Raw genomic sequence first — 13283 nt, 5'->3', positions numbered from 1 at the left:
CAACAAATTCAATTTTGTTTGCCTCTGAAATATGATTCTTATTTAAATTGTTCCCATTAGAATGACTCTCCAGAGATTGGAAGATACTGATTCTTCCAGTTAAGATTAAATTAATACAATATACATTTCTGATCAGACTTGATTAACTTTATTGGACAACCAGCGCCATGTGTCTCCGACTGTATCCGGGTGTTGCTGGACTCGCAGCATATTGAGGCCGCCTGCCTGAGCATACGCCCCGATGATCAGCTATGGCTTGTGTAAGTGAAGATATAGATGTAGAACCACAGGAGGCAGTGTGTGATAGGCTAAGGGTCATATCCCTGTAAATGCACACAGCCACAGCCTCATAAATTCTCATCAGTGTCTTCATTAAACATTTTCCCCTGTTATCACCATGACAACGCCGGCTCAGCGTGCGCCTGCGGGGAGAGGCGTGTGTGCCTGTGTAACCCCGGGGGTTACTTAGGGGGTAACTTGGCACAGGCGCCGACACCCCATACCTCTCCTCCAGACTCAATCTTACCATAGGGACGGAGGGGGGGGGGTATTGTGAAGTGGCAAGCGGCCAGGAACGCTAGATCTGTTCAACGGCGATCTCACTTGACAGGCACTGGCTGTGTCTGGACTGGAGGCAAGCGCTCTGATTTCTCTCTTTAATTACTGCTAATCGGAGGAGCCGCAGCCCATGCTAATGAAGCCACACCAATCAGCTGGGGGAGAGTCAGGGGCCTCGCGCTGCAAAACAATCCACTGCACGAACACGAGCTGACACTCTGCCTGCCCGGTGCCACAGCCTCCCTGCGTGTCTCGCTGTTTGTCTGTCTCACAGCTCCAGCTTTATAAGAGTGGTCTGCCCTCGAGCCAAAACCAAGCAACTCGTAGAAAGAAACCTCTGTGAATCCCTAATGAGACCGCTGCCACAGCTGTAGTACGGTATCAGCCGCCCGTTTGCCACTCACATCTCCAATCGCTTCACACCACAACCCCTGACAACAATACAAAGTATGGCTGATCAGTAATACTGCAGGCAGAATTTATTATGATTTATGTCAAGATTTTGATGGCTCTGTAACATAATAATACATTGATGGCTCATTATTGTAAATGCATATAATCAATCTAGCCTATTTTCACCCACAAACATAATTACACTGTATGCCTTTTTGTGAAGCTGTGATGATGATGTCTTTTTTTCTCCTTCTTCAAAGTGAATAATGTAATGAATTGAAGCTGACATGTGATTGCATGTGTTCATAGACACGGCTTGCCAGGATCTTTTTGCCTTTTGTTGTTTTCAACAATTGAATGTAATTCCATCTATTAGTTCTTGATGTTGATGAAACTATTTAAAAATGACATCTTATGTATTCTTTTTCCTCAAAATTATAACAGATTGGTCCAAAAGTGGGAGATGTTTTGTATGTTCGTTGATTTTTGTATGTTCTAGATGAAATGAACGAATGTAGGAGACAAATCAAGATGATATGATTACATCATAACTGACTGACATTACTGTGGTGTGTGTTTTTAAGCTGCATACATGTAACTGTACACTGCTTTTCCTGTCTGTATGTTGCAGGCTTGGTGTACTTGTATCAGCTTCTGTTTATGAACAGATAATCCTATTTTTATACAGGTATCCACCTGCTCCGCGTCGGGTGTTAGCTGCATCTGTGCATTTGCCGCTAACACCCAACATGACGGGCATGCCTGTGAATGTAAATAGGTACGATGGCAACTATGTACACACGGACATGACTGTGATGTGTAAAGCGAAAATCCCATCACAGCAGGTTCACAAGCACACTATCAGTGTCTGATCTTCGCCATTGCTTTTTACATTCTCATGTATGTCACATTTGCAATGATTGCATCATATATTAGCATGAAAGGAAACATATATTACAGCAAACACATTAAAGAAATGTCTTCAGTTCATGGCTAAAGGGGCTAATTAGTTTCAGTTATTGAATGCTGTCAGACTAATGGTTATTAGCTGAAATTAAGATCAAATTTCTGCAAGTTTACTCAATAGTTTTGATTTAAATTCAATATAAACTTTAGTATATACTTATTTAAACACCTATTTTGGGGAAGATATCATCTGCAGGGACCTGATAGATGAGTAGTTGTCTAAACTGACAAAGCAGGCATAACACATAGAATATATTTGCCATTTAAAATGTTAATTACATGTCTTAAGACTGCAGACGCTGCCAGGGCCATCACAAAATAATATTTTCAAGCAGTGAACACAACCAGCAGATGTAGAGAAGCCACTTAGCAGCAGAGTGGTCTAGTTTCATTTCATGCTTTATCACCACAGATGGAAGATATTTACACACCCTCCCAAGTCAAGGTCATCATATAAAAGACCATAACAGCTCATCAAGCAATTTAGTTGACCTTGCGATGCAGAGAGTAACTAGCAGTTACAGCAGGATACACAATTACAGTCAATTAAAGTCAATAAAAGATGATATGACAGTTTATTACATTTAATTTACTAAGAGCAAAGTGCTTTCTGTATTGTGTGCTCACTGATAATCAATAATTAATCTACTGTTTCAAATCAACCACAAACTCAAAATGTGGTGTTTGCTAAAAACACTGATTTAAGTGTTTAGTTACGACTAATTTAAACATCAAAATAAAAGAAAAGTGACTATATTTTTAGATGTGTAATTAAATATCAAACCCATGATGATAATTGATTAGTACTTAGGATTACATGCCGTTTTACAACCTTTGCCTTATTACTACAATAAAATGATCATGGAAGTATTCAGAAATCATAGTTTTTTGATGTACATTCACTGTCAACACTCTTCTTTCATCAAAACATTAATGCTTTTCTGACTAGTAAACTATACGACACACAAAGCTGAATTTAGTCAAACAAATGCAACTGCCCTAATTTTGTTGTGATGTCAAAAAGAGTACCATGGGCCACTGGTTAGCCTGCAGCAAGGGCTTTTCCTGCTGCTGTCAGTGCTAAGGTGCCAGATATGCTAGGCAAGTAGCTGCATGATAAATGGCAGAAGGTGAGAGCTCCGTGGCCGGGGCTGGGAGCACCCTGCCCCTGCATCCTGCTGCCAGTCCCTTGGCATGCAGCTCGTCAGGCCAAATGGCAGCCGTATCCCCCTTCAACGCTGACATTTAAAACCTCCGCCATGCTATCCAGCTGTAACCCACTGCTGCCACTGCCAGACACCAGTCAACAAATTACCATAAACAGCCAGCGCTTTTGTTCAAACATGTGTGGCAATGCATTGTTTACGATGAAAGTGCAGGATGTGCTCATGGTGGACCATATCATACCTTTACATTAAAGGGGACACATGCTTTTTGTTATTTTTATAATGTTATGATGCTGGATGTCTACGTTAAACATGCTCAATATTCCAAAACCTGAGGTGAACGTATGTGAAATGTTCCCTGCAAGTCAAAAGTAAGGGCTTCAGCCTGATCTGAATGCTTCATTTGCAATGTTACCTCTACTTCCTCCTTGTGATGACATCAGATTGTTTGCACATGCCCACAAATGGCCGTCTGTTCTGTAGCCTTTGTTACGAAGGTTGTTCCGCGAGTTGTTTGCGTTCAGATCAGATGTGGGCTCAAACACGTACAGATGTATTTGAGTTAAGTTTCCATTTTGAGTAAAGAACAAGAAAACAAAGCAAGATCCAGCTACTACTGTTTGTTTACGTAGCCTGACCAATCAGAACAAAGCGGGCTCATCGGGAGGGGGGCCTTAAAGAGACAGGAGCTAGAACAACCTGTTTCAGATAGAGGCTGAACTAAGGAGCTGCATAAAGGGCCAGTATAACTTAAATAAGGAGTTTTTTGAACTGTAAATCATGCAAAGGTATTCCAGGAGAGCCCCAGAATATAAATATAGACCTGGAAATGTGCGTGATACGTCCCCTTTAACATGTATTCATTTGGACGCTTCTGTCCAAAGTGACGTACAAAAGAAGTACAATCCAAGCAGCGGTAGATCAAAGAGAAACCGTTGAGAATACGTGACGCAACACTCAGTTCAATGTTCCACTTGACACAAATGCCACAAGGTTGCGGGTAAAGTAATACATAAGTGCATATCAAATTCCATTTTTTGAAAGACAGACAGACAGAGAAGGATGTAGAGACAGAGGGAGAAAGAGCATACATTAGGTGAAGTATGTCTTTAAGCGATTTTTGAAGACAGCGAGGGATTTTGCTGACTGAACTGTGTCAGTGTGCGGTAACTCGTTCAACCACCGAGGGACCACATGAGAGAAGAGTTTGGATTGAGATTTCCGGACTTGTCGTTGTTGATTTGTAGATTGTAGTGAACGAAAAGCCTCATCAACCTGGATGAGAGAGTCAAAGTGAGAGCAACAGAGAGCCAGTGAAGAGTGATGAAAAGTGGAGTAACATGAGTTGTTCCTGCCTGGTTGAAGATCAGACGGACCACGGCATTTACCTGCAGATCTAAGTTACTTTGAATTGTCGGCAAATGAATGCGCACAAGTAAACAAAAAAACAAAAACAAAATCTCAGCCACCAATTGTTTGTCTAAACACGTCTGCAGTACCGAATGATTGATTGTAGCATTATTGTGTTATGACACTATAAATTGTAACAGAATAATTAAGATAGCAGGTCCCACCCACAAATACAAGTCCATATCTGATCTATTTTCACTCATTCCATATGCTTTGATTTCCATGTAGTGCTCATTTTAAGCTGTAGTCTACCAAGTACAAAAAGAATTTAACAGTAGCGTATAATTGTAAAGCTGTCCTACGCAAGCACAAGCCTTCTTCCTCATTACAACTAGCTGTGAGGCAACACTGCTAACCACTGAACAACCTTGAGTATTTGTGGGAAATGCAGAAAATCACCGACTGAGGAAGAATCCTAAAGTAAATGTTTGAAAGCCCTGAACATCACAGATTGATGATTTATAACAATCTAAGTTTTCATCAGTGGATTTTTGCTTTAATTTGATCTTAACCTCCATCCCACCTGCAAGGCCACCTTGGCCTTGATGGGGTTTTTTTTTTTTTTTCAGGAAGAGATGACTACACCCGAAGGAAAAAAAAAATCCCTTATTTAATACCTTACAAAAGGCGGAGGAAATGCCCTTCAACAAGCTGAGTGAAAAAATACCACTGTCAACTATAACCGTACCGTATTTTTAACAAAGGCAGCAGAACATAAAAGAAGCAAAAGGTAGGAGAGTAAACACTTTACAATCTGGCACTCATTAAAAACAGACAAGTCCACCCTTACCCGGGAGAGAGCACACGTCATGATATAGAGAGAGGCAAATACCAAACTGCATGGCATGGTATCAAAGGCATTTCTGCAGTCCAAAGGTCAGGTGATGGTAAAAGGTTGCTGAGAAACGGAGCTGCTGGACGGTCTTTCATCAGTGGGAGGCAGCTGGAGTCTCCAAAGAGGCAGTGTTACTCAGGGCTGCAGGCACAGTGGGGCTGCTCCAATATGACATTTCACATCCAGATCTGCCACAGTAATGGCATTTTAGCCACTTTTAAAACAGCCAGATTGGCCTTCCTGCACTGTCGAAATTTTATAGGTGGCAATTTTTTTATTGTTTGGGTTTATTACAGTGTCTGAAGGAGATTGGATAGGTTGTCAATGTGGAAAAGGCAATGGAGGGCCAATGTGGAATTGATTGGCTGATACAAATACACATAGTATAGACAAACACACGCACAAACAACACAAGAATGGGTAGAATATACTTTTACCCTGCAGCGCAGCCAAGCCACCCTCATTTACACTGAGGAGCAACAATCACGCTTAAATGAGAATAAGAGATCTAGAAATTAACATAAAAATGTATTTTTCTCATCTTCTGATTCTTTAAAAAAAAAACAAAAAAACACAGCTTGAAAAGCCAACATGGGAAAATATGTTTTGAAGTAAAGCATATACCCATGCCGTTACAAGATCAATTTGTACAACTCTTATATCACAGTTATTAATTTATTTCTGTCTGTTCTCTCTAGTAGGAAATGGACAATGCGGTTTTCCTTTGAAGTCCTCGCTGAAATTATTTGTCCCGTTCGCTCGGAGGAATTGCATTTGCTGATGGTTGCATATGGTATTTGTTATTAAGTGGTATATGCTCCAATATTCAGGCTTTGTTAGATTAAAGGAAAGCAAAATGCACTGATACTGCCTGATAACCATGCGCATAATATAAAAAAAAACACAAAAAACTGTGGAAATAAATATTCATGTGAAAAACAAAATGAAAAAACAAATTTTGTTGAATCCCGCTGAGCTCATTGAGGATGATGCACAAATTTAGTTTTTGTTGCTCAAGTTTCAATTGTATTTTATGATGACATATAAATGACACATGATGATAAGATGAAGGGATATTAAACCCACGATAAATTATATTTAAGTGTCCATTTTTTTTTAAACACAAGCAATTGGCGACAAATAAAAAAATAGGTAGCACAGTTATGTCTACATCACTTGAATGACAAACCATTAGGATACTGTGTCATAGTGTATGCAAACTGAATTATGTAGATATTTCAGAAAAAACATGTGAATATTCTTACTGTACATCTATTTGCAGCTGTCAAGTTGAAATTGCAGTGCAAAACAGGTTGGCCTAACGTGAACTGGAAATTGTATATTTAATAGCCCAAATTGTACAATACATACTGTAATAGATTCAAACTTCATGTACGATCGTATTTTTCTGAGAAAGGCTATCAGAACATCTTCAAATAGATGTGCTCCTGCATTAATTATGGCACAGGATATTGAAAGGAAAGCCTTCAAATCCATGGTGAGGGGTCATCATTACATGTGACCTTTCTCTGAGATGAGTTTTGCCTCTGTGCCTCTGCGCTTATTTCTTTGATTAGAAGTATAACATGAGTTTTTTCGACCATCATAAGACGGTGGCATTCTCCAACTGTTCCTCCAACTTGACCCACCACAGGATTATAAACTACTGTTTATTTCACCTGCATCCACTTCAATTATGTAGCTACAGGGATCAACTGAGATAATGTAGTTTTGCTGCAGCAACTTTGCTAAGAAAACACGCTCACACACATAAACAGTGAGACACATGTCATGAGCATGCAGAGAGAAAGAATAATGCACTTAACCCTTATTAATATAAATTAGGTGTGAAGGACAGTCAAACATTAACACTTTGCACATTTACCGCATGTTTATGCATGCGTACACACACAAACAACACACTCAGCCACAGTGCAGAGACTCCCTGCCAGCCATATATGATTTACATTTAGTGGTTGAATTATCAGTTGACATGCAGCTCAGGGAGTTCTGTGCTTAATGAGTGCCTCTTCACATAAGCAGTTTGCCAGAGATATCTCGAACATGAGACCGCTGTCAAAATGTCAATGAATCTCAATTTAACTACCAACTTAATCACATAGGGACCATCTCGTACAGGAGGGCCGAATGCGTCGACGCATTTGAGAATATTGGTGTGAAGAGAACAGAAAACTGGGACTGATTTACACATGAGCATCTTAAAATGTTTTAGGAGTCATTAACGCTAACTGTTCAAAGCTATTTCTAATTCAGCAGGTATATTCAAAACTATTTCGGTGAGGAAAATGTTGATGCGGAGCCCGTGCTACATAAGGCAATATTTTCTCAGCTTCAGTGAAGGTGGAGTTCTGTCATCTCAGCCGTCAGAACTTTTGTATACTTTCTATTTTTTTTAAATATTTAATTTCTAATCTAGAGGAAAGCTTCTGCACACTCATATCAGTGTGGATCTTTGCTGCTTTTGGTCATTAAGACCTTAATCAGGGCAGTGTTGGCAGAGAAATATTTAACCTCAGAAAATAATTTGGAGATTAAATATCACCTCACAAGTATTAAGTAATATTTAAAGGTCATTAACAAGTGGATAACTCAAAATTGCAGTGCACTAGAGGCTACTATTTCCGAGCTTTAAATATGCTTGATTTCTCTCCTCAGGCGTTACATACAGTATGAGGATTGTCAGAGGTTTTTAAAATATTCTGTGTGTATTTTTCCGTCATTTCTAACCATAGCAATCGCTTCCAAAATACACATCTGACTGACATGCCCCTCCCTTTCTAAAATATCTTTCTGAGCCTCCCTTTATTCCCTCGTTTCTCCTCTCCATGCTCCCCACTGGTAACAGCAACGCAGTGTCTATGGCTGCCAGCGAATGCAACCCTTTCGCCTGGTGCCTAGTCGCTAGTCTCCAGCGTTGAGGGTGACTCACCGACCCCCTCTTATCTTCCACACTTTAAGTGTCTAATAATAGCATGGATATATGTAATGTATGTATGGTTTCAATGCACTATGAATACAGACAGTGAAAACCGGTGAGTGGGGCCAGTGACTGCTAAATCTGCAAAGAGGCCACGTCAACCATGAATTTTTTTCCACTTCACTTCCCTTTTCTCTGTCACCCCCCTCCTCCTCCCCTCCCCCCTCACAGTTTTTCACACATTTGCAGGACTCATAAATTGCTGTGAGAAGACCTCCATTTGCCTTTTGGGTCTCCACGAGAGTGCAGATCCCACTTGGGACTTGGCTGTTAATAACAATGATACTCAGAAAATACATTGTTTACGCCCCACACATACATACATTAAAAACAAAGTAGTCATTTTTTTTTTGTTTTTTCTCTTCAGGAAGCCGACTTCCCGGCGATCTATAATGGAGTAGATATTGCTCAGCCTATTGATTGATGTCTCCTTCCCCCCACTTTGACATTTGCTTATCCTCGCCCGCATCTACTGCTATTGACGTTCGCTCTATCTGGACATCTTCCTAAGCTGTTTTGTCATTTGTCACCTCTTAAATAAAAATGGAGGGAAGGAGGGGAGTTGTCAGTGATAAGACTTAATGATACCAACCACAGTGATGGTTTTATTCATGCTTGGGGAAAGTATCCTGTCTGCACTGAGGCATAGCACCTACTGTGCTTTGCTTAATTTCTCACTTTATACCTCTTATGGATCCACTGAACAATTTACCCAGCATATTTCTATTTTTGCTACTAATAAGCAGGGTAAAGAAGACCCATTCTGCAACCTCCAGCATGCAGTCACTCATAACTGTGGTCAATTTACTGCAAATTTACTGAAAGCAGGCTTTTGGTTTAACACCTTTTAAACTAATGTATTTGAAGAGCCCACTCCACAGGCTCTCCTGTCAAAAGCTTCTATTTTCCCCAACTTACCCTCAACTCTCCACTTCTTGGATACAAACTGGTGAGATCAACACATCCACATTAGAGCTGTTGCTAATACATGCTCTCGGAGAGTTTTCAGGGCTAATACTTTGCCAACTCTCTTTTTGTAGTACAGTAAATGCCGTGCTTACTTAACATGCATTTCTACAAACAGTCTGGCGCAGATTTTCTCCCCATGAGGTGGAAGACAGACTCTTCCTTTCCTCCCTCCCTCTTTCCATCCATCCCTCCCTCACCCTGGCTCCTGCAGAGAGGCTATTATTGCAGCTAATTATCTACAAATAGGCCCAATATGACAAACACAGCCCTGTACCAGTGCTGGCTAAGCGCAGGAATCAGTCGGAGTGGGAATAAAAGAATGAAAAGGAGGCGAGGAGAGGCAGACAAAGAACAGGACAAAAGTCACCGTGAAGAGAAAAAAGGAAAAAAAAACCTGAATCAGAGATAATTGAGAAGAACGTGATAGAGACACAATGTGGAGTAAGATGAGAGAAAATGTGGTGTTAAAAAAGATATAAGTGGTAGGCAGATGGGCGAAAGAAAGGCAGTGACACCAAAAAAAGGGAGACAGCATAGAACGGGACTAACACAGGAAAATGATCTTGTCTATACAGTGTGTGACGGTTGTTGCCAATGGCAACTGTCCTGCGATGCACAGGCCACATCCATTTAGCTCCCAGCATGCCTCATGATCAGGGCAGCTCAGGGGTCTAAGGCTGTCTGTCTCATTTCCATAAAGAAACTCATTTACCAGGCGAGCATGGAGGGCTATGACGCATCAATGGGTGCTTGATTAGATCCTTACCTCTGATACATATGAATATTTATCAGTGTTGAATGAATACACATTTACTCTCCTTTCATCTGGATCATCCTGAGTGTCCTCCTGTTCTCCTCTTAATTTTTTCCAATGAATATGTCACAAGAGCATCAGCGCTCCCCTACAAAGTGACAGCACTCAAGATAATCTGCTTATTGTTGCTCTGCGGCGATAATCAACACTTGCTTTAAGTTTTACAAAATGCAGCGGGCTTTTGTCTTGTTGTGTTTTATTTGCCATGGTGACAACAGCTCTTAGAGACCTAAAGAAAAATGAATATGCGGGGACGATAATCAAAGCAAAACACTTAAAAGGATATGTGCAAGGGCGTAGGTTTGGTTTTAACTCTGATAAGGACATTTTTTGTCGGGCGGCGAAAATAATTGTGTATGTGTACTTGCTCTCTATCACGCTTTTTCTATTTCATAGGCACATGTGTGCACACACACATAAAGAGTCTGACTCTGCAAATTTTACTTAACTGAATATGTATTTGCTGACTTGCCTGAAATCGGACTTGTATGATGATTTTTTTCTCTGATTTTTACATTTCATTTTCTTGATAGACTACTTAACTATAAATCTGAGACCAACATTAATATTTAAAAATAACATATCACAGACTGTCACAATAAATAAGTAATGTGCTGCTCTGTAACTCGCTGCTGTGAGGTTTTCACCTGAGATTCTGTCCTTTTTTTCAGTTTGTGGATTTGGGCTGTACAACTCAAGAGTTTCATGACAGAGCCACAGTGATGCTCAAACTTATCTTTAAATCATCTCAAAAACTTCTATTTGTATTATTTTTTTATTCAACTCCTGAATTTATGGCTAGATCTTTCACTGTGACATCAGAGCTCACCTGAGAGGCTGCAGCTCACCTGTCTGTGTGTCTCTGTGCTGCTCAGGCTGCTGCTGACAGGAGTTTTATAATGAAAATGATGCCTGACAGTCACAAACAAATCAGTTGGACAAGCTGTGACTAATTTAGCTTGTAAATAATGTTTTAATGACACATATGCAACAATAACTCTCTTGATCCACTCATGGAAAAGGGGAGAGATGGCATCAAATACTAAACATTTCTCCCACTAATTTCAAAGATTACACAACATTCTTATTAACTAAGCCCATCTGTTACTGACACTTTGGTTCTTCTTTAAAAAGGACCAAATGTCTTAATTTGCTTTTGTGAGGAATTTTCTCCAACACTAATAAAGTCGTTTAATTAAACAACATGTCTGAGCAACAATCACAAATTAACTAACAACACCTAAGGCCTGAAATAAAATATAATATCAAATGATCTTAGTTTTGTCCACTGATCTTCAATTCTGTGACATTTGGAACATTTTAACTATAAATACTAACCGCTTCAGATTCTCCACTTAACCGACTCCACTACTGCTGCTGCTGTCGGGCTGCTGCTAGTCAACAATGCTTAATGCAGCTTGAAGTTGAGGGTTGCCAGATCATCAGGTCGAGTATCCCCCATATCCTGCTCTTACACTCTTTATCATAATAGCACACTTTTTTTTGCAGAAAACACCCAAACCTGGCAACTCTGCTGAGATCTTATCGTTAACATTACATGAAATTAAAGCAGATTGTTTGAGATTGGTAAAAATATTGGTAGGTACAGCAACACTTTGATATTGGCAGAGACATGTCCCTACCGTCCATACCCAAAAATACACCCATGGATATGTGTTTGGAATTCACTGCTGCTAAAGATTAGTGTTTGGCTGCACAACTGAAGCTGCAGGTGTGATACCGATGCCAAGATAAGTTGAAATCACTCAGTTATTCCTGTCTCATGAGCCCAAACACAGAAGACGCACACAATCACAAGCATGCCCACTCGCACTCTCTTGCTTTTTTTTTTTTTTTTTTTTTGACATACAGCAGAATAACGAATATTTTTAGTGAGTATAACTTACATCACTAACTCCGGCCTCCACTATCTTCAGGCCTGACTCCTTCTCCAGCTGCTGCTTCTGTTGGACTGTACAGGGAGACAAAAGCAGAGGAGGTGTTGAGTATGAGCAGTGGATGACAAAGTAGCAGGTTTTTCAGTTCCTGAGGCAGAACAAGTGGTCAGTGAAACTGAGAATGATGCAATGGATGTAACAGCATGAGTCAGATGTCAAACTGGTCATAGAGAATGACCGGCACCCACACACACACACACACACAGAAAATCAAGAGAAGAAGCAAATAAAACTTCACGGTCAGACAGCAGCTCGCTAGCTGACGGGCGTCTGTGGCGACACTTGGAAGAAAGATTTGTTGTGTGGTAGGCACAGCAGTGCTTGGAGCTAAATGCTAAAATGCTTGCAATGACAGTGCTAATATGCTGATATTTAAGCTGTTTCTATGCTTTATACAAGAGTCAACTATAGTCCCACTGTAGATACTCACAGCAAAATATAGAGATTTTGATTTATAGCTCAGTATTGGATTTTACCAGTTGATATCATCACAACACCTGACGGATGTATCCTAAATGTCATATATTAGTTATACACCAAACAGTAACTGTGTTTTACATTCTTTCTTTATTTTGTGACATCAAGTGACAGTCGGAAGAACCGTCTTGTCTTGGATTTATGTTCTTTCACTCAATGTGATAGAAGGTGTGAGTAGAAGGTTTGAAGTGGAAAGGTTTTTGTTAGATGTGTGTGACTGAAAAGGAGAAGATAACTTTAACGTTTTTTTCAGCTTCTGTTACATCGTTTTCATCATCTACAATCTCCACCAGCATTAGAAACCTGTAGGAGACCGCAAAAGCAGTTCATGCTGACGAATTACAGTTCTTGTGGTTGCCACGTAGTACTTTATGACTCAAGAAATAACTCAGTCATTTATGCAAGTGCCCCAAAACGATATATATTTGAGTGACAGAAGTCCTCTAGCAGCCAAAGTAATTATGATGAAATCAGGTGACGTTACTAGTTAGTGGCTCAGTGTGCATAAGGAGGAGGTCGGGTCAACAAGACATCAGACTTTATCACAGGGGATAACTGTTAGTTTCCCATTTCAAATGGCAAGTAAACATTGTTTTTTAAAAATCATGACCAAAACTGTTTTTGCGCCTAAACCTAAACTAAAAAAGTGATTTGTAAGGCACAAACAAGGGGCGTCAGATCAGAAAAGGCTCTGAAATGCATGGATGAATGACGTATTTTGTCCATTAATTAGGAGGAC

The 13283-nt window shown here is 40.1% G+C and overlaps 1 protein-coding gene across 1 annotated transcript in view; it reads right to left on the bottom strand.

The window, feature by feature from the left end:
• ptprn2 (protein tyrosine phosphatase receptor type N2) overlaps window positions 1-13283 on the bottom strand; it is a 133963-nt gene that overhangs the window by 39312 nt on the left and 81368 nt on the right. The window contains exon 11 of the mRNA XM_067578215.1: window positions 12017-12081. Within this exon, the coding sequence (XP_067434316.1) occupies window positions 12017-12081 (65 nt within the window). The remainder of the gene's footprint in view (window positions 1-12016; window positions 12082-13283) is intronic.

This window comes from Thunnus thynnus, chromosome 21 (assembly GCF_963924715.1).
Source record: "Thunnus thynnus chromosome 21, fThuThy2.1, whole genome shotgun sequence".
Taxonomy (NCBI): domain Eukaryota; kingdom Metazoa; phylum Chordata; class Actinopteri; order Scombriformes; family Scombridae; genus Thunnus; species Thunnus thynnus.
Note: the sequence above shows the minus strand (reverse complement) of the source record. Positions and strands in the feature narration are given on the sequence as shown.